Source organism: Cibotium barometz, chromosome 53 (assembly GCF_041138505.1).
Source record: "Cibotium barometz isolate CiBa-2024 chromosome 53, ASM4113850v1, whole genome shotgun sequence".
NCBI lineage: Eukaryota > Viridiplantae > Streptophyta > Polypodiopsida > Cyatheales > Cibotiaceae > Cibotium > Cibotium barometz.
In genome coordinates, this window is record NC_141098.1 from 2,550,591 (window position 1) to 2,576,018 (window position 25,428).

A 25,428-nucleotide genomic window follows, 5' to 3' on the forward strand; every position below is an offset into this window, starting at 1 on the left:
AGGATACTTGGAGGAAAGCCATGCAGGTGGAACTTGATGCCATCGAGAAGAACAACACATGGGAGTTGGTACCGAGGCCGTCAAAACGGTCAGTCATTGGTGTCAAATGGGTCTTTAAGACCAAATATGCGTCAGATGCATAGTCACAGGGGACGGAGGGGACGGCAGCTTGGAACGTCGGGACGGCGCGCGTTTCTCACAGGGGACGGCGACGGGGACGGCGCAGGGACGGGGGATGCCGGTCGGGGACGGCACTGTGCGGGGACGACAGAGAGCCGTTGCTCGCGTTTTTTGCCGTTGCACCTTCCCGTTTCTAGCCGTTTCGCTTCCCGTTTCTAGCCGTTTATGGCTGTTGGCTCTTTGAGGCTTGGCCCTCTCTCTCTCTCTTGCCCTTGAGGCTTTCCTCTCTCTCTCTCTTGCCTATCTATATAAGAACAAGCCTCTACAAGGCTACAAGCACACACAAGTTCACAACTCTCAAGGCTCAAGCTTTCAAGGCTCAAGCTTCTTCTCTCTTCCAACTTCCAAGTTCCAAGCCTCTAGGCTCTCACACAAGGCCCGCGGGCCGCCGCCCTACTATCTAGATTCTAGAATCTAGACTCTCTCTCTCTCTCTCTCTCTCTCTCTCTCACCTCTCCCTCAAGCCTCTTGAGTCTTGACTCTTCCAACTTCCAAGCCTCTAGGGCCTAGGCTCTCTCTCTCTCTCTCTCTCTCTCTCTCTCTCTCTCTCTCTCTCATTCCTCAAGGCTCAAGAGTCAAGCCATCTTCAACCATGGCATCCTCCTCACGTGCCGGGGCTTCTCGTAGAAGGACAACGGGATGGACATGGTGGGAGGAGGTTAACTACACCACATCCGTTCATGGAGGCGGTTCTCAGCCATGGGTATGCAAGCTTTGCCCGTACCGGCGAACGGGTGGCGCCGACAAAGTGCGAGCCCACCTCTTGCATGAGAGTGGGCATGAGGTGAGGTTTTGCACGAATGTCACGCCCGAGAAGAGACGGTTGAAGCGACAAGAAGGACACCACGAGTGGCCGTGGATCCCACGACTATGGGGAGAGGAACTCGAGCCTCTACAATGGAGTCATGTGGTGGATCGGGATCATGCACACCATCACCTTCACCATCAAGTCGGAATGTTACTCCATCCACGACGCCGGCACCCTCCATCTCCATGGCCTCTCAATCATTACGTGGCCCACGGCGACAATCTACACTTGGGGAGAATTGGAACCCCAAGTTGAAGGAGGAGGTGGATATGGCGGTGGCCCGCTTCTTCTTCCACGACCACATTGCCTTTCAAGCGGCTAGGTAAGTGCAATCGATCATTGCCAATTCATCATTCATGTTTTCATCATCCTAGTCCCCTTCTCATTAGTAAATTACTTTCTTGAATAGGTCGGAATACTTCAAGGTCATGGTTAAGAAGATTGGGGAGTATGGCTCAACCTATACGCCCCCCTCATCCGAGAGCTTGCGCACTACATTGCTCAGAAGGAGAAGCGCATTGTAGAGCAAGCGGCCGACAACACAAAGCGGCAATGGGAGAGGAACGGAGTCTCCCTCATTGTGGATGGATGGAGTGACACCCGCAAGAGGAGTATTCACGGCATGGTTGCATATTCCCGCGGAGAAATGTACTTCATCTCATCTCATGATGCATCCGGCACTGGGAAGAGCGCGGATGTGCTTGCGGCGGAGTGGGCTACCACCATGGAGATCGTTGGCCCCGAGCATGTAGTGGGCTTTGTTGCGGATGGGCAGCCTTCCAATAGGGCGGTGGGAGCTATTCTCCAAGGTATGTATGGACATGTCACGGTGTCCTTTTGTATGGCTCATCGCCTAAACAACCTCCTCAAGGACATCGGGACATTACCATGGATCAGCCCGCTCATTGAGGTGGCCAACACCATGGTCTCCTTTGTCCTCAACCACCAAAGACTTCGACATGAGTTCAACAAGAGGTCCTGTCTCTCTCTCCTCAAATATTCCGACACCCGGTTTGCCTACAACTTTCTCATGTTGGGCCGGTTGAAGGATTGTAGCGGTGCTTTGAGGGGGCTTTTCCTCAGCGACGAGTTTGTCGCCATGCAAGAGTCCCATACAAACACTGGCCAAGAGTGTAGGCTACGGGTGGATGACGCCTCTTGGTGGGAGCGTGTGAAGACCACAGATGCTATGGTGAGGCCCATAGTCCACCTATTGAGGATTGTAGACGCTATGCAACCATGCATAGGCAAGGTCTACGAGGCCATGGATCGCATGATAGAGAAGTTGAAAGACTTCGTGCCTGACGAAGACAGATACGAGGAGATCCATGCCTTGTGTCTAGGAAGGTGGAATTCCTACTACTCTCCATTGCATGCAGCAGCTTATGTGGTGGACCCAGAATTCCAAGGCAACAAGCAGGAGAGCGACCGGGAGGTGAGCGCTGGATGGAGGATCATCTTGGATCGTCTTGTGCCTGATGCATCGGTTAGGCGCAAGATTAGGGACCAGCTTTCGATGTACAGGTCATTTCATGGCTCCTATGGCTGTCATGATGCACAGGTTGACCGCTCCAAAGTTGGTGCTGCTCTATGGTGGGAGGACTTTGGTTCAGATGGACCGGAGCTGCAGTAGCTTGCCATCCGCATACTTAGCCAGGCCGTCAGCTCCTCTTGCTTGGAGCAACTTTGGAGTACCTACAGCCACATTGCCTCTAGGAAGAGGAACCGACTCGGGGTAGAGCGTGCCAATGACCTTGTCTTCGTCAGCGCGAACTTGCGAATGCTTTGCAATAGCATGACCAAGAAGGCAGATTCCTTCACCGAGTGGGAGATGAGTCAACAAGAAGAGCAACAAGAGGATGAGGTGCAGGAGCAGCATGCCAGTGAGGATGAGACTGAGGATGAGCTTGATGCTTCTTTGGCACAAGCTACCCATGACCATGAGGCGAGCACTTCACGTGGATGATCATTCATGGATCATGATTCATGGGCCTTACTACTTAGCTCTAGCCTCTAGCCTCTAGTCTTCTGCACTTTTTTGTCATTGACTCATTTGAGTCCGTCCATGTATTCTGCCTCCTTAAGGCTTAGTCCTGACTCCTGACTCTTGAGTCATGACTCATTTTGTATCTACTTAATTATTAATATGACTCAAAAGCTTACCATTTTAGTGTAAATTTGTGCTCATTTTGATGTACTTCCAAAGTAGAATAAGTGTAGAGTAGAAAAATTTAAAAAAAAAATTATTTTTTGAGTGCTGTTCCCTCCCCCGTCCCTATTCCCTACTTATGGCCGTCCCTCGTCCCGTCACCGTCCCCGTCCCCCGTCACCGTCCCTCGTCCCTTGTGACTATGGCCAGATGGGTCGTTGGACAAACACAAAGCTAGACTTGTGGCTAAAGGTTATGCTCAGCGGCGGCCAGGCATCGACTACGAGGATACCTTTGCACCGACAGCACGGATGACCACGATTCGGACCGTTCTAGCCCTTGCTTCTTCTTAGAGGTGGCCCATGTATCAAATGGATGTAAAATCTGCGTTTCTTAATGGTGGTGACCTGCAGGAGGAGGTGTATGTTGAGTAGCCTCCAGGCTTTGTTGTTCCAAGATCAGAAGGGATGGTTTACAGGTTACGTAAGGCCTTGTATGGTCTTAAGCAGGCTCCCAGGGCTTGGAATTTGAAGATTGATTCCATCTTTGTTCGGACTGGTTTTTAGAGATCGGTTGCAGATCCCAACCTGTATCTCTTTCGGGAACGCAGCATGGTTATGATTATCATCCTTTATGTGGATGATCTCATTCTCATTGGCGGATATTCTCCAAAATCTGATGCACTCTTTTTGTTTGGCCATCAGATTGAGGATGATAAGAGGAACTCAAATTCAAAGTTGTTTCCAACTTCTCAAAAACAAGTTTCCAAAAATCACTCATAAACTTAGAGTCCCTATCAGTGACTATGTCCTGCGGTAACCCGTACAGTCTAAACATTTGCTCGATAAACTGCTGTGCTAATTGCGTATCTGTAATAGTCTTCCGGGCCGGTAAAAATCTAGCCATTTTTGTCAGGCGATCTACCACAACCCAAATAGAATTGTGGCCTTAATGTGTTCTTGGGGCAATCCGGTAATAAAATCCATGGAAATACTTTCCCATTTATTACCTGGGATTTGCAAAGGATGCAACAACCTAGCCTGTCTAAAGCGTTCAGCTTTATTTGCCTGACAAATTCGACACTTGAGAACATAATCTTCTACATACCCTTTCATCTTTGGCCAATAAAAAGTGTTTTTCACTAACGATAGTGTCCTGTGTACCCCAGGGTGTCCAGCAGAAGGGGCGTCATGACACTCCTTAAGAATCTTGGACCTAATGTCCGGGATCTGTGGTACACAAATTTTGTCATTACGGAATAGTAAACCATTCCGAATCATCCACTGGCCTCCTGCCGCTTGAATGGTAGACTGCTCAGTCAGTCTTGGTCAATCAATGAGCTCCCGTCCTGGATCTTCTGCCAAAATGGACCAAAATAACAATCAGTCCTCAATGACTGAAATAAGTCAGTAGAAATCTGGGTGAACGACAAAGAATTCACCTCTCTAATTCGACTAAGCGTATCTCCAACACTATTCATGGATCCTTTCCGATAACGGATCTCAAAATCAAAATCTTGCATTAACTCAGCCCAACGAGCTTTCCTTCCTCTCAAATCATCCGCATCACACACATACTTGATTGACTAATGATCAGTCAATACCACAAACTTGGAGCCATATAAATAATGTCTCCAAACCTTGAGAGCATGAATCACAGCATAAAGCTCCTTCTCAAGGGTTGGCCAACGAGTGTCACGTGCATCCCGCACTTGGATGCCACGTGGACATTCTGTACAGAAGGTGCAGGACCTGGGATGGTGAACTGGTCCCATGTGAGCCCAGTCCGGGACGAGTCAGCCAGGGATCCATCTCAGTCGTCCGAGGTCAGGTGTGCATTGTCCTGCACATGAGTCCAAGGTCAGGTGTGCAATGTCCTGCACAAGAAGCAGTGCCAGTCCGCGCTGTGAGTCTCCCTCTGGAATGATGTCAGATGTGCTGAGTATCTGGTTTGCAACTGGATGCCAGGCCTCTGTAGGCATGTAGGTTGCATGTAGAGATGGGGCCAGCCCATAGGGCTACCCCAGTGTAGGTGTTTGCATTGGCATAATTAGTATGGGCATGGGGGAGGCATAGAACCACCCCCAAGGGGCCAGGAGGGCCCAAGACTATGCCCACCAGCCAAGGCAAGGGCTGGAGGGGCAGTCGGCCAGCTCCAGACCCTCTGGACAGGCAGCCGACAGAGGGTATAAGCCCTGGACAGAAGGCGGCCAGGTGTGGGGGGCAGTCCCACACCTCTGCGTTGAATGCCCAGCAGCCAGGAGGCTGTCCAGGGGTCATGCGCAGGCTGGACAGGCTCTAAACCAATGTGAAAACACTTTATTGAGTGTGAAAGCATTTAATATTTTTATTCAGTCGTGGGCTGTCCTGAAACCAGCCGACTGGATGTGTTGGGAAGTATAAAAGCCCAGCCCATAGTTTCATTAGAAGCATCTCATAATTCACCAAGAGCCTCAAGCATTCAAGGGCCAGGACAGCCAAGGGTTTGCTAAAGCTAAGGGGTGAAGGACTGAAGGTCAAGGGCAGGTTTTCCAGCCAAGAAAAGGTCAAGTACTCTTGTATTTGTTTCAGATTCACATCATTCTAATAAAGCAAATACACCATCCGTGGTGGGGGCCCTACAGAGGGTAATTGGGACCCAATACTGTGTCCTTCTCCATCTCCCCCTTCTCTCTCTATTTTCTGCACATCATCTTTCAGTTTGTGCGTTAATTCCGTCGCGAAAAGAGTGCTGATTTCTGAGTTTTGAAGTACCGATCCTTCTCCGAAGCTTCCGCATATTACAGTGGTATCAGAGCCTACTTCAAGGACGAAGATTCAGCAAAGAAGACCAGAAAATTTTTCGCTCGTGTGGTTGGTTTTTAGACGCCGGTGGACTACCCTTTTCGGAGTGACTCCTGTCCCTCGAAGGACGGTTGGTTTTTAGCCTCCGGAAGCCTCCGGAAGTCTCCCACACAGATAGTGGATGGTCAGATTGCGTTCCGGAAAGGAACTGCATTTTCCCGCTATGGCGAACTTCGGCGACGAGAGAGAACCAGAACCATGGGACCAGAGTGCACCAGGCAGCCCAGCTAGGGCACCCGGCTTGAGTGTACAAGACATGTTCCAGCAGATGATGCGAGCAATCGCAGACCAGACAACCAAGTTGGACGAGCAGAAGGCGCGGATTTTGGCTCTGGAGGAGCGTTCTCGCTCTCCAGCGTCGCGTTTTCCATCTCCTCCTCCCTCTCCTTCCGTACCCCAGATACCAGATCCTCGTCACAGGGACCCTCTCGAGGGGTCACAGCCGCAGTCAAGCTCCTTGCTTGAGAGGCAGATACGGGCATTGGAGATTCGACAACGAGAAGACGAAGCCATGCGACGAGTGGAACACGAGCATTACCTCCGAGCTTTGGACGCCAGATTGACACCGGCGGCGCCCTCGAATCATTTTCCCGAGAAAATGAACTTCAGTAAGTATAATGGTAAACTCGATCCCACTACTCTGTATTCATGGTTACATCAATTTGAAGCTTACTTTGCCGCAGTTAGGAAATCAGATATTGACAAAGTGATCTTAGCCAGTTGGTATTTGGAAGGTGAGGCCATTCCTTGGTGGACTCAGTGGGCTCATGCCCACACCAGATCAGGTATGGCAGCTTATGGGTGGGACGAGTTCGTCCGTGACCTTAAGCAGCGGTTTTTACCGCCCCACTACCTTGAGCGACTCGAAGACGAGTTCAGGGGAGCGCGTCAGAACGCGCAACCAGTCCTTCAGTTTGCCAATAGAATTTCGACCTTGTGTCTACAATTAGGCTTATCTGATGCGGACAAGAAAGGGCAGTTTTTGTATGGCCTGGACACGCAAATCCAGTGGGAGGTGCGTATGTTTAGACCAGCCACCTTTGAGGACGCACTCTCGCTTGCGCAAAGTGCAGAAATGAAACACAATGGTGGCAAGCCCAAGACTTCCCAGCCGGCTTCTCCCAAGGCTAACACCTCGGGGGGCAAAAGCCAGAACCAGACGGGGTCTTCCCCAGGATAGAGCCCGGGAGCCTCTGGCTCCAAGAACTCGAACAATGCGTCTAAGCTTACTCCAGACCAGAAAGCGGAGGCAGGCAAGACAGGTGGCAAGTTGAGTGCTGAGGAGCTTGCTCAGTACAGGAAGGAGGGTAGATGTTACTTTTGTCACACAAAAGGACATACTTCTCGGGATTGTCCGAAGAAGCCTCCAAAGCCCGCCGCCGCCTCCACAGCTTCCGTGGTGAGCACAGCTCCCACACAGACCCCAGCGGCTACCCCTAGTTCTTCAAACCCCGGTGCTTCAGTAGGAGCAATTATTAGCCGGGAGCTCGAAGATAAGCAGAAGGGCGCCCATGACCAGGAGTATGAGCGCAACGAATTGCTCAAGTCCTTTGGCTACATAGGTGGCCAGAGAGTCGTTGTCTTGTTTGACAGCGGCAGCACGGAGGATGTGATCACGGAAGAGGCCGCTCGGCGTGCCCGTTTCGAGCTAACTCCGGTGGACAAACAAGTTGAGGGATTTAGCACAGGTATGACTACGAGCGTCAAGTATGAAGCTCTCAGTGCTAAATTAGTCATTCAGGGCATAGAGTTTGTGCGTGATTTTATGGTTGCCCCTCTTGTAGGAGCAGACATAATTTTGGGGATCCAGTGGTTTCACAAGTTTCTCCCTGATGTCAAGTGGGACAAGCACACGTTCCAGATTGATCGGAATGTGTCAAACACCCCTGTGACCATTAAGTGTGAGCCAGGTATTCCAAACTTTCCGCTCATAAGCCACTTGCAGGCTAAGAGAGCAGTCAGGAAAGGCGCACATTGTGCGATGATTTACATCCAGACAGCCCAGACGGTGGCCAGTGCTTCCGAGAAGTACTCGGTTCTCCATGAAAAGTTCCAGAAGATTTTTCTTCGGGACAGTCTCCCTCCCCAGCTTCCCCCGTCCAGACCGGAGGATCACAAGATTGACCTCCTCCCAGGCTCGGAACCCCCGAGCAAGTTTCCGTATCGCCTTTCGAAGGCAATGGAATCGGAGTTGGACCGCCAACTCCAAGAATTGTTGCAAGCTGGCTTCATCCGCCCCAGCGTGTCGCCGTTTGCAGCACCGATCTTATTTGTCAAGAAGAAAGATGGGTCTTCTCGGTTGTGTGTCGATTATCGTGCACTCAACAAGCTGACTATCAAGAGCAGATTCCCGATGCCTCGAATTGACTACATTCTCGAGAGGCTGAATGGAGCTAAGGTGTTCTCTAAATTGGATTTAAAGAGTGGGTACCACCAGGTTCGGATTGTTGAGGGGGACATCCCCAAGACAGCTTTCCGTACAGAACGGGCCCACTATGAATTTGTGGTTATGCCATTTGGATTGACGAACGCCCCAGCTACATTTAACCGCATGATGATGCGTATTTTTCGGGAGTTGATTGGAGTGTGTGTGTTCATATTTCTGGACGACATACTCATATTTTCAGCTACAGTTGAGCAGCATGACATTGATGTGGAGAAAGTCCTTAAGTTGCTGGAAAGCAACGAGCTCTATATCAATGAAAAGAAGTCAGAATTTTATCTGTTCCAGGTACATTACTTGGGATATATAATCAGTGCCGAAGGCATTCGACTTGATCCGGCTAAAGTGGCCGAGATTGTTAACTGGGAAGTACCTCAGACTGCTTATGACATTAGATCATTTGTGGGTATATGCCAGGCATATTCCACCCACATTGACAAGTTTTCTGATCTCTCGGCAGACCTCACCGATCTGCTAAAGGGCGTGAAAACAAGGAGGCAAAAGATTCGAATGACTCCACGAGCGTTGGAGGCATTCCAGAACCTCAAGGTGGCTTTGTCTGAAGCGCCTTGTCTAGCCCTTGCCTCGTGGGACGAACCATTTCAGGTGATCACCGATGCGAGTAACATCGCAATTGGAGGTGTATTGCAACAGAATGGTCATCCAGTAGCTTACATGTCTCGTAAGTTACTGCCCGCCGAAAAGAATTACTCAGTCTACGATCGTGAACTCCTAGCAGTCATTCAGGCCTTGAAACATTGGAAACATTTCCTGTATGGCCGTGACTTCGAGGTTCGCACTGACCATCAGGCATTGCGCTGGATTCAGACAATGCCAAGTGCACAGTGGAGTGATCGACAACACCGCTGGAGTCAGATATTCCAGCAGTTTGGTGGCATGATTGAGTACCTTCCAGGAAAGGCCAATCCAGTGGCCGATGCTTTGAGCAGGAAGGGACAAGTAGCTGCGATTCAGACCACTAGACTAGACCTTGTTGGTACAGGACTAGACGACATGAAGCACACGTACGCGGATTCCGAGGAATTCGGTACACAGTGGGAACAGGCATTGGATGCCACAGGACCATGCCATTTTCTGATACGCGATGGTTGGCTTTACTACAAAGGCCGACTGTGTGTCATGAAAACATTCCGGGCAGCTCTTCTCCATGATGCCCATGACGCCATTACCGGTGGTCATAGGGGCATGAATTCGACTCTGGAGAAGTTAGAACGGCAATACTATTGGCCAAAGATGAGGCGTGATGTGTTTACTTATGTACAACGCTGTGACATTTGTCAAAAGGTGAAAGCTCCTCGTGGAAAGAAGATAGGGTTGTTACAGCCTTTGCCAATTCCTGAGGGTCCTTTCCAAGACATTTCGATGGACTTTGTCACAAATCTGCCTCCCAGTCCGAGTAAGCGTAATACACAGTGTTTGACTATTGTTGACAGGTTCAGCAAATTTGTGATGCTTATTCCTTGTAGGGCCAATGTGACCGCCGAGGATGTTGCCCAGCTTTTCATTCGGCATTGGTACCCGATTGGTGGGATTCCTAGGACCATAGTGTCAGACCGAGATGCCAAGTTTACCAGTCATTTTTGGAGGGCATTGTTTGATAATTTTGGTACTAAGTTGAATTTTTCCAGTGCATTCCACCCACAGACAGATGGCCAGACAGAGATATACAACCAGTTGGCCTTTGATGTGCTGAAGTGTTATGTCCACGATCAGCAAGGTAAGTGGGAATCGTTTTTGCCTTTAGTTCAAGCTGTTTTGAATGACTCTTTTTCTTCAGCTATTGGCAGGACTCCATATGAGGCAGCGTTTGGAAGGCCTTTCCAGTCGTTGTTAACCAGGACCTCGTCTTCAGTACCGGAGGCGAACAGAGTGACGGAGTCTTACCAGGAGATACTAGAGTCCGTCAAAGACAGATTGGCTAAAGCGCAAGAGGCCTACACTCGACAGGCCAATAAAGACCGAAGGGACATGAAGTTTTCGGAAGGAGATTGGGTATATCTTCGGATTATGAAGCAAAGATTAAAGCAGGTGGGCAAGCGATGCCCAAAGTTGTCTTTCAGGAGCTTCGGACCATTCCCCATTCGGAAAAAGATTAATGAGGTGTCTATGCAGTTAAAGCTACCTCCGAGTTGGACTATGCACGATGTATTTCATGTCAGTTGGTTGAAGCCATATGCAGGTCCACCCCCTTCAGAGGTCAAAGACGAAGCGGAACCAGACATCATTGATGAAGCAGAGGTAATGGTTCCAGAACAGATCCTTCTGCACCGTTTCAAGCATGGCTCAGGCCGAAGACTACGACAGTTCCTCACGAAGTTTCAGGACCGAGGAACTCATGAAGCGGTATGGCTCGACAAGGAATTCTTCGAAGACTATCCGGCTTTATTGACGGATTATTTGGAGGCTATGCAGCTTCCGTCAAGTTAAGCAGAAGGGGATGTCACGTGCATCCCGCACTTGGATGCCACGTGGACATTCTGTACAGAAGGTGCAGGACCTGGGATGGTGAACTGGTCCCATGTGAGCCCAGTCCGGGACGAGTCAGCCAGGGATCCATCTCAGTCGTCCGAGGTCAGGTGTGCATTGTCCTGCACATGAGTCCAAGGTCAGGTGTGCAATGTCCTGCACAAGAAGCAGTGCCAGTCCGCGCTGTGAGTCTCCCTCTGGAATGATGTCAGATGTGCTGAGTATCTGGTTTGCAACTGGATGCCAGGCCTCTGTAGGCATGTAGGTTGCATGTAGAGATGGGGCCAGCCCATAGGGCTACCCCAGTGTAGGTGTTTGCATTGGCATAATTAGTATGGGCATGGGGGAGGCATAGAACCACCCCCAAGGGGCCAGGAGGGCCCAAGACTATGCCCACCAGCCAAGGCAAGGGCTGGAGGGGCAGTCGGCCAGCTCCAGACCCTCTGGACAGGCAGCCGACAGAGGGTATAAGCCCTGGACAGAAGGCGGCCAGGTGTGGGGGGCAGTCCCACACCTCTGCGTTGAATGCCCAGCAGCCAGGAGGCTGTCCAGGGGTCATGCGCAGGCTGGACAGGCTCTAAACCAATGTGAAAACACTTTATTGAGTGTGAAAGCATTTAATATTTTTATTCAGTCGTGGGCTGTCCTGAAACCAGCCGACTGGATGTGTTGGGAAGTATAAAAGCCCAGCCCATAGTTTCATTAGAAGCATCTCATAATTCACCAAGAGCCTCAAGCATTCAAGGGCCAGGACAGCCAAGGGTTTGCTAAAGCTAAGGGGTGAAGGACTGAAGGTCAAGGGCAGGTTTTCCAGCCAAGAAAAGGTCAAGTACTCTTGTATTTGTTTCAGATTCACATCATTCTAATAAAGCAAATACACCATCCGTGGTGGGGGCCCTACAGAGGGTAATTGGGACCCAATACTGTGTCCTTCTCCATCTCCCCCTTCTCTCTCTATTTTCTGCACATCATCTTTCAGTTTGTGCGTTAATTCCGTCGCGAAAAGAGTGCTGATTTCTGAGTTTTGAAGTACCGATCCTTCTCCGAAGCTTCCGCATATTACAACGAGATTGAGTGTCGTCTAGCTTTTTACTTTCAAAAGCAACCGGTCTACCATCTTGAAATAAAGTAGCCCCGATAGCATAGTCACTGGCATCAATTTCAAGAACATAAGGCCACGGATAATGCTAAGATAGGTGCTTCCTTGACTTTATCTTTCAAAAGTCTGAAGGCCATATCCAAATCGTTATTTCAAGTGATAGGCTGATTTGACTTACGTCCACGACCTTTCAATAAGTCGGTCATTGGTAGTATGAGCTGAGAGTACTCCCGCACAGATTTCCGAAGAAAAACTACAAAACCGAGAAAAGAACGAAGTTGTTTCATTGTTCGCGGTATAGGCCAGTCCATAACCTTCTGAACTCGGTTATAGTCAATGCTCAATCCATCTCTAGTGATCTTGTGTCCCAAGTAAATGATTTCTGTCATAAAGAACTCACATTTACTTAATTTAGCATATAGTCGATTCTGTCTTCAAATAGATAAGACAATCGTGAGGTGTTTAACATGATCCTCAAGAGTACGACTATATATCAAAATATCATCCAGGAACACCACCATAAATTTTTCCAAATGTTTACGAAAAAGATCGTTTATCATTTGCTGGAAAGTTGCTGGAGCATTGGTTAATCCAAAAGGTAATACGAGAAACTCGTAATGGCCATACCTAGTCTTTCGACATGCCTTTCATGAATATGTATCTGGTGATAGCTAGTACGTAAATCTATCTTCGTGAAATATTTCGCTCCTGCTAACCGGTCAATCAGGTCATCTGATCTAGGTAGAGGATAACGGTTCTTAATGGTCAGCTTGTTCAATCTCTTGTAATCTATACACATTCTCCAGGTATTGTCCTTCTTTCTCCTAAGCAACACAGGTGCACCCCAAGGTGATTTACTTGGATGGATCTGGCCCATCCTCAAATAATCTTCGAGTTGTTTAGCCAACTCATCTTCCTCAGCTTGACTCATCCTGTAAGGTGGAATACTGACAGGATGAGCACCAGGGATCAAGTCAATACGATGATCTGCTACCCGTTCAGGTGGTAAACCCGATGGCAGTTCCTTAGGAAATACGTCTTGAAACGAATCAAGTATCTTCTGTAATTCTTTGCTTTCAAACACACTTAATTCATTTACATCCAAGGAAGGGATGAGAAAGGAAGAAAGTGAAATCAATACACAATGGAAAGTGGTATACAAAGAAGAATCCATTATTTTTCCAAAATCAATTGTATTTACAAGAGGTCCCTGAGAGGGATGAATACAATCACCTAAAATACTATACTTGGTGTCCCTATGTTGAAAAGAAAAAATATGACTAGACCAATCTATCTGGACTTGAAGAGTCTTAAACCACTCAATCCCTAATAACAAGTCTACATTTTCTAGGTGCATAACATAGCATTCCAAAGTATCTTTGTAGTCCTGAATCTGGATTGGAAGCATCTCCATCTTTCGATCCCATACTTGCCTTTCCGCAGGTAAGCGTACCTCATAGGTATGATCGCTGGGTGTCGTATCAAGACTCAATTTCTGCACAAGTTTGTAGTTAACAAAGTTGTGTGAGCTACCAGGGTCTAGAAGAATGTGAATCTTATGGCCATTCACTTCTCCATAAACTCGGAGAAGATCATGCAAGCCAAATACTTTAGAATTGAACAGACAATCAGAACAAGTACTAGGGCGAGAAAGTACAGTAATTGACGTACCTGTCAAAGACAACTGATTAGCTGCCTTTGGCTTGGGTCCTGCGTTTGTCTTGGCACCCTTTTGCTTTGGGCACTCGTTACGCATGTGTCCTTTTTCTTCGCAGATAAAACAACGTCCTTCCTTCTTGAGCTTTAAAGCCCTAAGGAGTCGTTTCTTCTTCGCTGGTGTCGAATTTGAATTCTTTGAAGGTTGGTCTGAAGACTTTCCTTGAGTCGTGTTAGCCATAGGTGCGCATAACTTTCGTTTATGCTTGTTCCCTTGCTCGGTAACGGGTTTCGACTTGGAAGAGACCATTGTATCATCATAGATACGAGCTGAATGAATGGCCTCGTTCAATGTTTGCATTTGTTATGTTTAACCTGTAAACGGTATGAGTCTAGTAAACTAGCTACGAAGAACCCCAAAAGAGTAGTGGGATCCATCTTTGTAGCTTTCATCTGCAAGTCCCTAAACTTCTGGAGGTAGACCTCATAAGAGTGAGGTGCTGGGAGGTCATGGTCAAAGCTGAAAACCGGGCAACAACATCATAATCATCCTCTTTCTTGAGGAATTCCTTCTTGAAGACGTCTTCGAATTGGTGTCCAAGTCGTTGGCTTAGGGGTGAGTTCCTTCCACCAAAGCAAAGCTTTGCCGGACAGGAAACCTGCTGCTAACTGGATCTTTTTTCCATCATCATATGGACGAAACTGAAAGTGAACTTGCCACTTATGTAGCCAAGTGTCCACGATCTCCTTGGTGCGCTGCTTTTGCTCGCCCCTGAATGGTTCCGGAGTAATGTTGGGGCCTAAAGCAGAGGCCAAGGTATCCATACCCGAAAGAGTAGAGAGGGTAGTGGTCAATAGAGTGATGGAGTTTTGCAAAGCTTGCATCTGGGCTGCGATTTGTGCCTGACGTTCCGACGAAGAAGCTTCTAGAGCTACTTTGAACTCTTGGAAATCTGATTTTGACACATAATCGTCAAAAAGATCGACATCGGTATCTTCCGTAGCCGGCAAGCCTTCGCGTTCCACAAGGGGCTCCAACTCTGATTCTTGGGTTAGACATCGTGAAGAGGGTAAGTGGAGAGAAAATTCGATCTTTGCACAATGAAAGTGCAAGGGAACTTGAGAGCTTGAGAGCTTAGAGATGTGTGCAAGAAGCCCACTCAAGGGGTTTATAAAGGTTTCCCCAAAAGCTAGAAATCCCCAAAAGCTATCTTTAGCTTTTGCTTTTGTGTTTTATATATATATATATATATATATAAAAGCTAGAAATCTCCAAAAGCTATCTTTAGCTTTTGCTTTTGTGTTTTATATATATATAAAAGCAAAAGCTAAAGATAGCTTTTGGAGATTTCTAGCTTTTATATATATATATATATATATATATATATAAAACACAAAAGCAAAAGCTAAAGATAGCTTTTGGGGATTTCTAGCTTTTGGGGAAACTATATATATGTATATATATATATATATATATATATATATATATATATATATATATAAAACACAAAAGCAAAAGCTAAAGATAGCTTTTGGGGATTTCTAGCTTTTGGGGAAACCTTTATAAACCCCTTGAGTGGGCTTCTTACACACATCTCTAAGCTCTCAAGCTCTCAAGTTCCCTTGCACTTTCATTGTGCAAAGATCGAATTTTCTCTCCACTTACCCTCTTCACGATGTCTAACCCAAGAATCAGATTCTCTTAAAAAAAAAAAACACCTTTAACCTTGGAGGGGGGGTTTTTAAACTTTAAAAAAAAATTTAATAAAAAAAAACAAAAGCGTCTCAAATCGGCGAAGGCTTTCTTTGTTTTTTTTTTCTCATCCCTCCTGAATTTAGAGCTACTGGCGTCACCCACCGGGCTACAGGCGTGTGCTTTTCTTCCTGTCGGCCACCTCACCTGTCGTCACCTGCGCTTCTGCCGGTGCCTTCGCGCCAGCCTGCGCCTGCGCCAGCCTCGCGTAGGCCTGGCCACAAGGCGGCGTGGGCCTGGTCGCCTGCCCGCCTGGCCTAGGCGCCTACGTAGGCCTGGCCTGGGCACCAGCCCGCCTGGCCTAGGCGCTGCGTAAGCTTGGCTGCCTGGCTGCGTAGGCCTAGGGGCCTGGCCGCTTGGCTACGCAGGCCTATGGGCCCGCCAGCAGGGCCGCCTACATAGGCCTGGCCGCCTGCATAGGCATGGCTGCCTACACCCTTTGCCTACACGTTCGGGTAGCGCTTGACCAGCACGAGTATGCGATCCAGCAAAGCCGATCCATCACTTCTCTTGCTCTCTCTCTCTTTCGCGTTCAACCAAAACAAACGAAGATGCTTTTCGTTTTTTTCTGTTTTCTCTCAACGTTCATGCGACTGCACAAACGAATCTTTCCTCTTCTTTGCAAAGCAAACCAACCCTACTTAGACTACCATCCCCATTAACATGGGTTTCTTTGATGAAAAAAACACATACTGAATCTGAAAAACAGCATTATGCACAGAAAAAATAGCAAGCTTTTTTAACACATACCTTTCTTCGACCTCATCTTCTCTACCTACCGACTTACTCGTTCACGAGGCATGCTCTGATACCACTGTCAAATCCCCACCGGATCTCCTCGTGTTCGTATACAGCGCAGATATTGGCATAGACTTTTGCACTCATACAGAAGGAGCCAGATCTCTCATTTCTTTTGGTTATTCTTACATGGTAGTCTCCCCACCAATCAGTGGAGATCAGTTTTCGGTGTAGCACCTTTCTGTCCTAGATGTGCGGCAGATTTTGAGTCCGTACAACATTGTCTATGGGGGTGCAGCATTGCACAGCAGATTTGGGGTCCTGTAGCCCAACTTATGGGCAAATTGAGTGGCCGAGCCATGCATGTGACTTGGGGGGCAGTTGCTTGGCTCTCCCAGTCCAGTCCGCAACTTTTTTATGAGGGCAGTGGTACAGATTCTGTTTTTTTCATTCGTAGAGGTATTGCCCAGCATGGTTTATTGCAGGATGTTCCTCACTCTGATTATACACGCCCTAGACAGAGGATTGACACCAGTTGGGAGATTATTGCCAGTATTACAGCATGGCAGATCTGGAGAGCTAGATGTACGGAGGCTATTGAGGGTGTCCAGATTTTTGGGTCTCAGTGCATTAGTACTATATGGGGTGATATCATCCACACTCTTATGGCTACTTGGGCTCGCATTCAGGGACCCTCTTGTTCTGCGCAGGCGAAGCGTGTGATATTTATGCGGGAATGGGACCATGGCATCTTCTTTTCCTCTAGTACCACAGGTCTTACATGGCATCATGATGGGCTCCTCAGTGGTTGAAATCACCTTATATATTGGGGTGATTCTTTTCTCTTCCGGCTTATAGTTGTGATTGTTGTATGTTTTTCTCATACTTAATAGAAGTCTCTTTCTGAAAAAAAAAAAGATTCATCAATGAACATTAAAGTCCTTACTAATTCTATACAACCTTTAATTTCAATTTTGGACAACTTACAACTTACAAGTCACAAGTGACAGTGGCAAATGCAAATTTTTGAATAAGTTTAAAATTCCTCTTTTTCTCGTTTAATGAGTGAAATCCAAATGTCATGGGAATTAAACAACGAACATAAATGAAAGTGAGATGGATCATGGATAAATCATAAATCCGAAATCATAAGACTGGAGACATATGTCATACATGATACTACATAGTACAGAGAATATGATCTCAATTCTGACTCCTAGATGCTAGGCACCTGAGTCCCTCAAACTAAGAGGCTGGGCCTGACAAACAAGGCAAAGTCTAGACTAGTCACCAAAAAAAAAACTAGTAACTATAAACTATAATAGCAGCTAGCTACTCATCTAAACCAGATGATGACTCTGAAGAAATGATGATTCACAGTTGTATCCAGACACATGCACACTTTTTCTTTTCTTTCTTTTCTTCCGATGACCAGAAGAACACAGTTGTATTATTTTTTGTCTCATAGGCCAACTTTGGCCTCTCGTAGACGTTAATATATCTTTCTTTCTTTCTTTCTTTCTCTCTCTCTCTCATTGTATCAGATCCACCAATTGTTGTAACCTTTTTGGTCTCATAGGTCATTTTGGCCTTCTGAAGACGTTAATATATCATTTCATTTCATTTCATTTCTCACGTCTCTCATTCGGGGTGCGGTGTGTGATTGGACGGATCCGCATCCCGCACTTGGATGCCACGTAGACATATCTGTACAGAAGGTGCAGGACCTGGGATGGAAAACTGGTCCCATGTGAGCCCAGTCCGGGACGAGTCAGCCAGGGTTCCATTCCAGTCGTCCGAGGTCAGGTGTGCATTGTCCTGCACATGAAATAGTTGCCAGTCCGCGCTGTGAGTCTCCCTCTGGAATGATGTCAGTGGTTCTGTGTATCTGGTATGATATTGGATGCCAGATCACTGTGTAGACAGTTAGGGTTTGCATATGAAAGGGGCCAGTCCATAGGGCTACCCCAAGGACAGATATGGGCATGGGGGAGGTGTAGAACCACCCCCATAGGGGCCAGGAAGGCCTTGGCTGTGCCCACCAGCCATGGGATGGCCATGGAAGGGTTGTAGGACAGCCCTAGGGCTCCTGGACAGGTAGCCGACAGGTTACACTGCCCCTAAGGGACTGTAGGCCAGCAGGTGTGGGGCAGCCCACACAGGCTGCCCAGCAGCCAGTAGCTAATGTGCATGCTGGCCAGCACTTATTTAAGTGATGCACAGCATTTAATGCTGATTTTACCAGTCGTGGAGCAACTTTAAGACAGCCGACTGCTGTAAACCAGCCGACTAGCTTCCCTGAAGGGTATAAATACCCAAGACATAAATCAGTTCATTTATCTCATAATTCACCAAGTGCTGAAGCTGAACAAAGGGCTAGGACAGCCAAGGACAAGCTAACGCAGATTGTGTGAAGGATTGAAGGTCAAGGGCAGAGATCTATCTAGCCAAGAAGGTTTAGGTTCGGTCTTTTATTTCAGTCTTGCATCATTCTAATAAAAGCAAGTACACCATTCGTGGTGGGGACCCTATAGAGGGTATTTGGGACCCAATACCGTGTCCTCTTCTCCCTCTCTCTCTCTCTCTCTCTCTCTCTATATATATATATATATATATATATATATATATATATATATATATATATATATATATATATATATTTTCTGCACATCTATATTCAGTTTTGTTCGTTAATTTCGTTGCGACAAGTGTGCTGTTTTTCTAAGCATTGAAGTTACCGATCTCCCCCGAAGCTTCTGCATGTTACACCGCACCTCATCCCACCAGTTGAGAGTGGAGACAACCAGATATGGCCTAAGAGCAGTTGCACCAGAGGACATGACATGCCATCTTTGCCACACAAAGGCTGAGACAGAGGCTCAATATATATGTAGATGCCCATTATACTATGAAATTAGGGGGAGGTTCCACTACCTCTTCCGAGAGGGATTTGGAGGATCATGGATTTTCCAGACCAGAGATGCCTGGGGCTCTTTCTTCTGGAGCTTCGTAGACACATGGAATGATGGGGAGAAAACAGCAATTAGGGTTAGAGTTCATTCATGGGAGACATACACAGAGAAGCAAGGGAGAGAGAGAGAGAGAGAGTTGTGGGGATAAGTCAACTCATGAAAAGCATGAGTGTGTGACTCCCCTATCACACATGTATATTGCACTAGTACACATAGTGCACTTAGTACATTAAAAGTACTAAGTGTACTATGTACTATAACTTATGGGCTTGTACACACTATAAGGGTGGGCATAACGCCTTTACCCCAACATGGAATCCCTATTGGGGCCCAGATCAGCTCCACCCGCTTGAGGACCAGCATAAAGAGCTCTCATTCACTTCTTCTAGACAAGAGCCCTGAGAGCAGATCCACCCCTCCCCCCGGTCTCCAGGCTGATGCAGGAGAATGGCTGAGAGGAGTGACATTAGACAGAGCCACCGAGCTATGGAGAGCTTGACGCCCCTGACATAGTGGCCGCCACCCAATTTCATGTCACCTCAGGAGGATCAGAGCCATCACTTCCCACCGCCGCAGGACTCTCCCCAGCCTCACTACAGTGGTACCATGTTGTAGCGCCCTATGCGAGATATTCTTGGCTGATGCGAGAGCTTGAGGCTCTTTGTTTTTTTGATGAATATTTCTTTTAGTTTTACTTCAGTACCATGATGATGTATTCCATGGACATGATGTAACATTTTGGTCTCATAGGTCATTTTGGCCTTTTGTATACCCTGCGCATATAGGTTGCATACTGAGCCTCTAGAAGTAGTGCTCCATCCATCATCACACCCCCCCACTAGCTCAGTACTTTCATAGTTTATTTCATGTTCATTTTGTCCTTTTTTTTTTCTGGACATCTAGAAGACATTGACAGTTGTACATTGATTTGTCTCATAGGTCGAGTTCGGCCTCTAGTAGACGTTAATATAGCTTTCTTTCTTTCTTTCTTTCTCTCTCTCCCCATGATGGAGTTTCATCCTCCATCTTTACTGCCTAACTCTTCTAGTCTTCAATTGGTATCAGAGCTGCTTTTGTTCATTTTAGCACTCGACCATCGCTGCTCTTCGGAGCTCATCATGTGCTAGCTGTGCTTTGTTCTTCCGCTTGTGTCTCTTGCACTGATATCATGCACAGCTTGTCCCCGTCTTCGCTGTCCATGCCGTTGCATGTTGTGCTTCGCCCTCCTGCAACACCCAGTTGCCACTTGTAGAACTCAATTGCTCGTAGCACTGTTGCCCGCGTGTGAACCCATCATTGTTTTTTTAAAAGCCCACCAGTGTGGAGGCCTTTTTTTTTCCCGACTGGCCTTAGGCCCAAGATCCTCCCGTAGTTATTGACTTTTCACCGCTTGTAGGCGCTTAATTATCTATCCATAGGCGATGCCACCTCGGAAGCACCAAGGGGGTTTTTAAACCCTGGATGGTCCTAGGCAAACATCTTCACTAATTGAGCTATCACCTCATTGGTGCTAGCGTGGAGGCTGTAACTATTTGGCCCTCCTAGCTCTATTTCACATGATGAAACTCATGCTCGGACACCAGACAGGTGGAAGAAGACATGGAGACAAGGTCCATAAGGTTTGATGAAGAAAATCACCATTCTTGGTCAAAAAGCAAGAAAAAGCAAAAAGTCAAACATGGTTGATTGTGAGCCAAGGGCACCATTGGAAAGAGGAGACTGAGCTGGACCAAAAAGCTGAAAACCGCTTTTTCAAAAAGTAGCTCTAGGGCCAAAAAGCAAGGCTCTGAAGCTAGAAAAGCAAAACAAGAACTTTTGACTAAAGTTTAGTAATATTTTACTATTAAAAAGACTAAAAGAAAAGTAAAAGGCAAAAGCATCACTTTTTGGAAAAAAGGAAGGCTTCCCCAAGTATAAAAGAAGCATGAGCCTCTCTTGAGCATAAAGCCGAGCTTTTGAGGCATCCAGACAGCTGGCCGAGGCTGGACACACTGGATCTTGGTATGCATAGATGCTACAGTGGTTCTCACATCATGGGATAGACATTGAGCGGTTGCCACCTTTTCAGTATGATCAGTCTGCTCCACGGGGTCACCTCTCTCTCAATGAGAGGAACAGAGTGATGAGACAGGACATATGGCAGCGCTACATACAGGAGACATGGACAGCACCAGAGAGCCCACTACCACCGAAGATGCTGTATTACAGAGACCACTTTATGAGCATCTCAGGGGATGGGTTTATACAGCGACCGCAGTATACGGATGTATCATGCCACATAGCTGTCGCGTTGCTATTGGACAGCTACGAGTCTCATCACATCAGCTAGAGATAGAGGCTGGGAGAGCGGCACGGGTTCCTAGAGCCGAGCGGATATGCAGATTGTGCCGCGAGGAGGTGGAGACTGAGGATCACTTTGTATGTAGATGTAGAGCCCACCAGGGGGTCAGAGATAGTTATGCAGGATTGTTTGAGGAGCACTCTTCACTACATCAGTTGATGGAGGCCTTGGACCAGTGACAGCTTGCAGACTACTACTAGAGCTTCATAGTTCTCGAGAGAGACTCCTCCAGAAACCCGCTCCCACTAGGGGTGGGAGACAGTCCCAGCTCATAGATTTCTTCCAGAGAGCTATGCCAGTGCCAGCTGATGTACCACGTGGGGTGATCGCACAAAGAGCAGAGGAATTGAGAGCCAGGAGGAGACCTAGACAGACTGGACACAGAGCACCCCGACTGCGTCATCGAGAGATAGCAACTATCCGGATGAGACACCAGATGGAGACACAGGAGAGGCTAGCTCGCTTTCATTCAGACTCAGGGTACATGTTCACACCACTCACAACCTCAGCATCGGCGATGTATGATATCTTATATCCCTCTTATGGCACTGGATGGAGTTAGACATCGATCTGCATAGCATGCTTGTACTACCCCTTCAGCATATAGAGATGCATCTTGCCTTAGCACTCCATCCACATCCCCACCCCCCTTTATATTGTTTGTATATGGGCTCCACCGATCCATGATGATTCATAGTTGTATCCAGACACATGCACACTTTTTCTTTTCTTTCTTTTCCTTTTCTTCTGATGACCTGAAGAACACAGTTGTATTATTTTTTGTCTCATGGGCCGACTTTGGCCTCTCGTAGACGTTAATATATCTTTCTTTCTTCTCTCTCTCTCTCTCTCTCTCTCTCTCTCTCTCTCTCATTTTGGCCTTTTGAAGACGTTAATACAACTTTCTTTCTTTATTCTTTGTCTCTCTTACCCACGATGGAGTTTCATCCTCCATAGCAATAGCTCTGTTGCTTGACTCTAACCCTACTGGTCTTCAAAGAGAATAATGGTCACAAGCACAAAAAGCCATTATCAAAAATCGAAAAATCAGGTTGTCTTCCTCTTATGTTCGTGACACATGACTTTGAATTAGTTGGCCATGCTTAATAGCATTGATGGCGAGTGCGGTCCCCACTTGTGATTTTTCTTCCTTTCGAGAGAGAAGGAAGCTTGTGCACCAATACCAATGAAACCGAACCGCCTGGGGGACTAGGCCCTTGACACACTTGCTGATACCCTCAATTTGTATTAAACATTAAACATGGCCACAATCCACAAAGAACTTGCACAATGGACACGACACTAGGGTCGGAATGGACCGACCCCCCCTCAAAAGGTATTTTTATTCTAGTACAAGCTTGGGGTGCTTTCCCATATTCAGGCAAAACTGGATTATCCACGTACAATACCATGTCATCATAATCACATACAATGAATCCATAAATCCTGGTCTCAAAAACCGTGGCCAGAATCCTATGTGGGTCATGATTCTTCCCATCAATGCACATGGGCCAACATTTGCCAATAATCATATGTGGAAATGCCAAATATTAACCAAGATAGAAAATCCACATAACCTCAGCCATAAAGAAATGGTATAGGAGGAGCTGGTACATCACTTAGGGTATCCGGTAGAGCTAGTACAACACTTAGGACATCTAGTACAAGCGGTACATCAAGTATAGCAGGTTGATACAAAATTAGGGCATTTGTTATAGTTGGTACATCAAGTACATCAGGTTGGTACAACATTTAGGGCATTTGGTACAATTGGTATTGCAAATACAATGGCTTGTATAGCAAGTGAAGTGGTTGGTACAACAAGTACAGAGGTTGGTACAGTAGTTACAACGGTTGATATAGCAAGTACAGTGGCAAGTACACCTGACGTGAATTGAATAGGAGGGAAGTATGTTACATCTTGACCGGCCTATGGTTAGGTTAACCTCGGACTACAGATGTGTGCTAACCCAAGATTAGGGTTAGTGTTAATCCAAGATTAGGGTTAAGACTTCGCTGGGATGTGGGGACCTAGAGGGTTCAGGCGTGGGCTAAGGGCGTTAGCAAGATGAGGTCTAGATTGGCTAAAAGCTTATAATGAATAGCCTAGGGCTAATAATGGAAAAGCTTATAAATAAATCAAGAAAACTTATAAATAAAGAAAGGGCCAATAATAGCCAGGTTATTGCTATATAAGTGACCTTGGGGGCACTTATGAGTTATTGGTACCACCTCGTGTCTTAGAAGCTCTCGAGCACCCTTGTGACCTCCCTCTTGTTGAGTTTCAATCTCAGGTGAAGCTTCCGTTGTTGGTCTTTCATCAGCTTTCACCAATTTTGCTTCCCGACCTTGGATCTCTCTTTGACACATTGCTAGTTGGTTCTCCCAACATTTTCGGCCCTCATCATTCCACCCAACAAATTCATCTCCTTCCACTACGGAAAACATATTCTTGATTGTGTGCTCCCAAATCTCAGAGTAGGTATGTCATCGGAGAACAAGTTCCATGTTTGCCATAAAGAGTTGCTTGCTACAAACCCTAACCTTGGACTTCTACATGCTTCCTAGACTCCCTTGGACCATGCTAGGCTGAAATGTAAACTTTCTAGCATTGTAGTATGCTGAATATGAGCAAAAAGGTGATGCAAAAGTGCCGATTCAATACAAAAATGCAAACCCTTAAACACAAACCCTGAATTCTTGATTTGCATGCAAAACTTAGCATTAATGCAAAGCTCTACCTAGGATGAACCTAGAAGCTTTGATACCAATGTCACATTCGTTGCCAAAGTGTGATCATGATTAACGCTAAGCAAAAGAGATGAATGGTAATCCTATGTTTAGCAAACACACATAAGACGAGAGATGTATTCGTAAACTACTGTATATGCCAAAATATGTGGTTGATGGTGGTGGAGGCCACATGGATTATTAAGAGCTGGAAAAGCAAGAAAACCCTTGTCCAATAGCTCCAAAGGTGATATGAACTTCAGCAAAAGCACTCTGGCAAGGTTGTCTACATAGCCTATGTGAGGTCTAAGGAGCTATGGATGCTAAGATGCAGATAACTTCTAATCTTTGATACCAAACCTAAGGTTTTTCGTTATTTAATCTCTGAGAGAAAACAGATGAACAATGGAAGAGTAGCAAACAAGCACCTTTTAAAATGCAGCAAATAACCTACATTGCTTGTTGGTGGAGCCTAATGAATTGATATATGCAGGGTTAAGTAACCTTAACTTTATGTTGTTACATTACTAGTGTATGCAGATCTTTTGAGTTATACTGAATTTAATTGCATGGTGTTCTGAAACTTTCCCTTCCGACTTTTGGACAGGAGCCATTGGCGTTTTTGGGAGGTGTGTTTGCTGGGGTTTTCAGACTGGACCTGAATGAGGATCCTTTAAGGGAGTGGGTAGCAAGAACATCAGAAGCTGCAGGTGTGCAAAATGTGGAGGAAATCGAAATCAAGGAGGAGACCCCTGAAGAGATTCAGATAGAGTAAAACTTTCATAATTGTACCCTATTTATGGACTAGGTTGGAAAGTGTAGCCTATATGTAAGATTGCATGTTTGGATAGAGCATTCCCCTGGAAGTGTTCTTGGATGTTTATAAAGTTCAAAGAAGCTGCAAGTTGGAAGTATTTCTGATTTGGTGAACTTCATGCTTTCTTGATCAATTATGCGATAAACCCGAATTGTCAGTGTTCTGATGCAAAGATCAATTTGGCTGAAAATTATTGTTAATTTCATGTGGAAAGTTTAGGTGCTTGGATGTGGATGACTCTTAATGTACCACCTCATCTGCTTGCTACTGTGCGAGCGCACGCGCACACACACGCCCACCTTGCACACCCCCACAAAAACACCGAGTATTGTAGTATTGACTCTTTGGAAGATTCAACCAATGGAGAAGATTTGTGCTTGCATCATTAGCAAGAACCATGCGTGGTTAGGTT

The 25,428-nt window shown here is 46.6% G+C and overlaps 1 protein-coding gene across 1 annotated transcript in view; it reads left to right on the forward strand.

Moving 5' to 3' along the window:
* LOC147608178 (UPF0426 protein At1g28150, chloroplastic) overlaps window positions 1-25,113 on the forward strand; it is a 36,240-nt gene extending 11,127 nt beyond the window's left edge. The window contains exon 3 of the mRNA XM_086789016.1: window positions 24,807-25,113. Coding sequence (XP_086645142.1) covers window positions 24,807-24,974 — 168 coding nt within the window. The 3' untranslated portion in view covers window positions 24,975-25,113. The remainder of the gene's footprint in view (window positions 1-24,806) is intronic.
* Window positions 25,114-25,428: the final 315 nt, after the last annotated feature.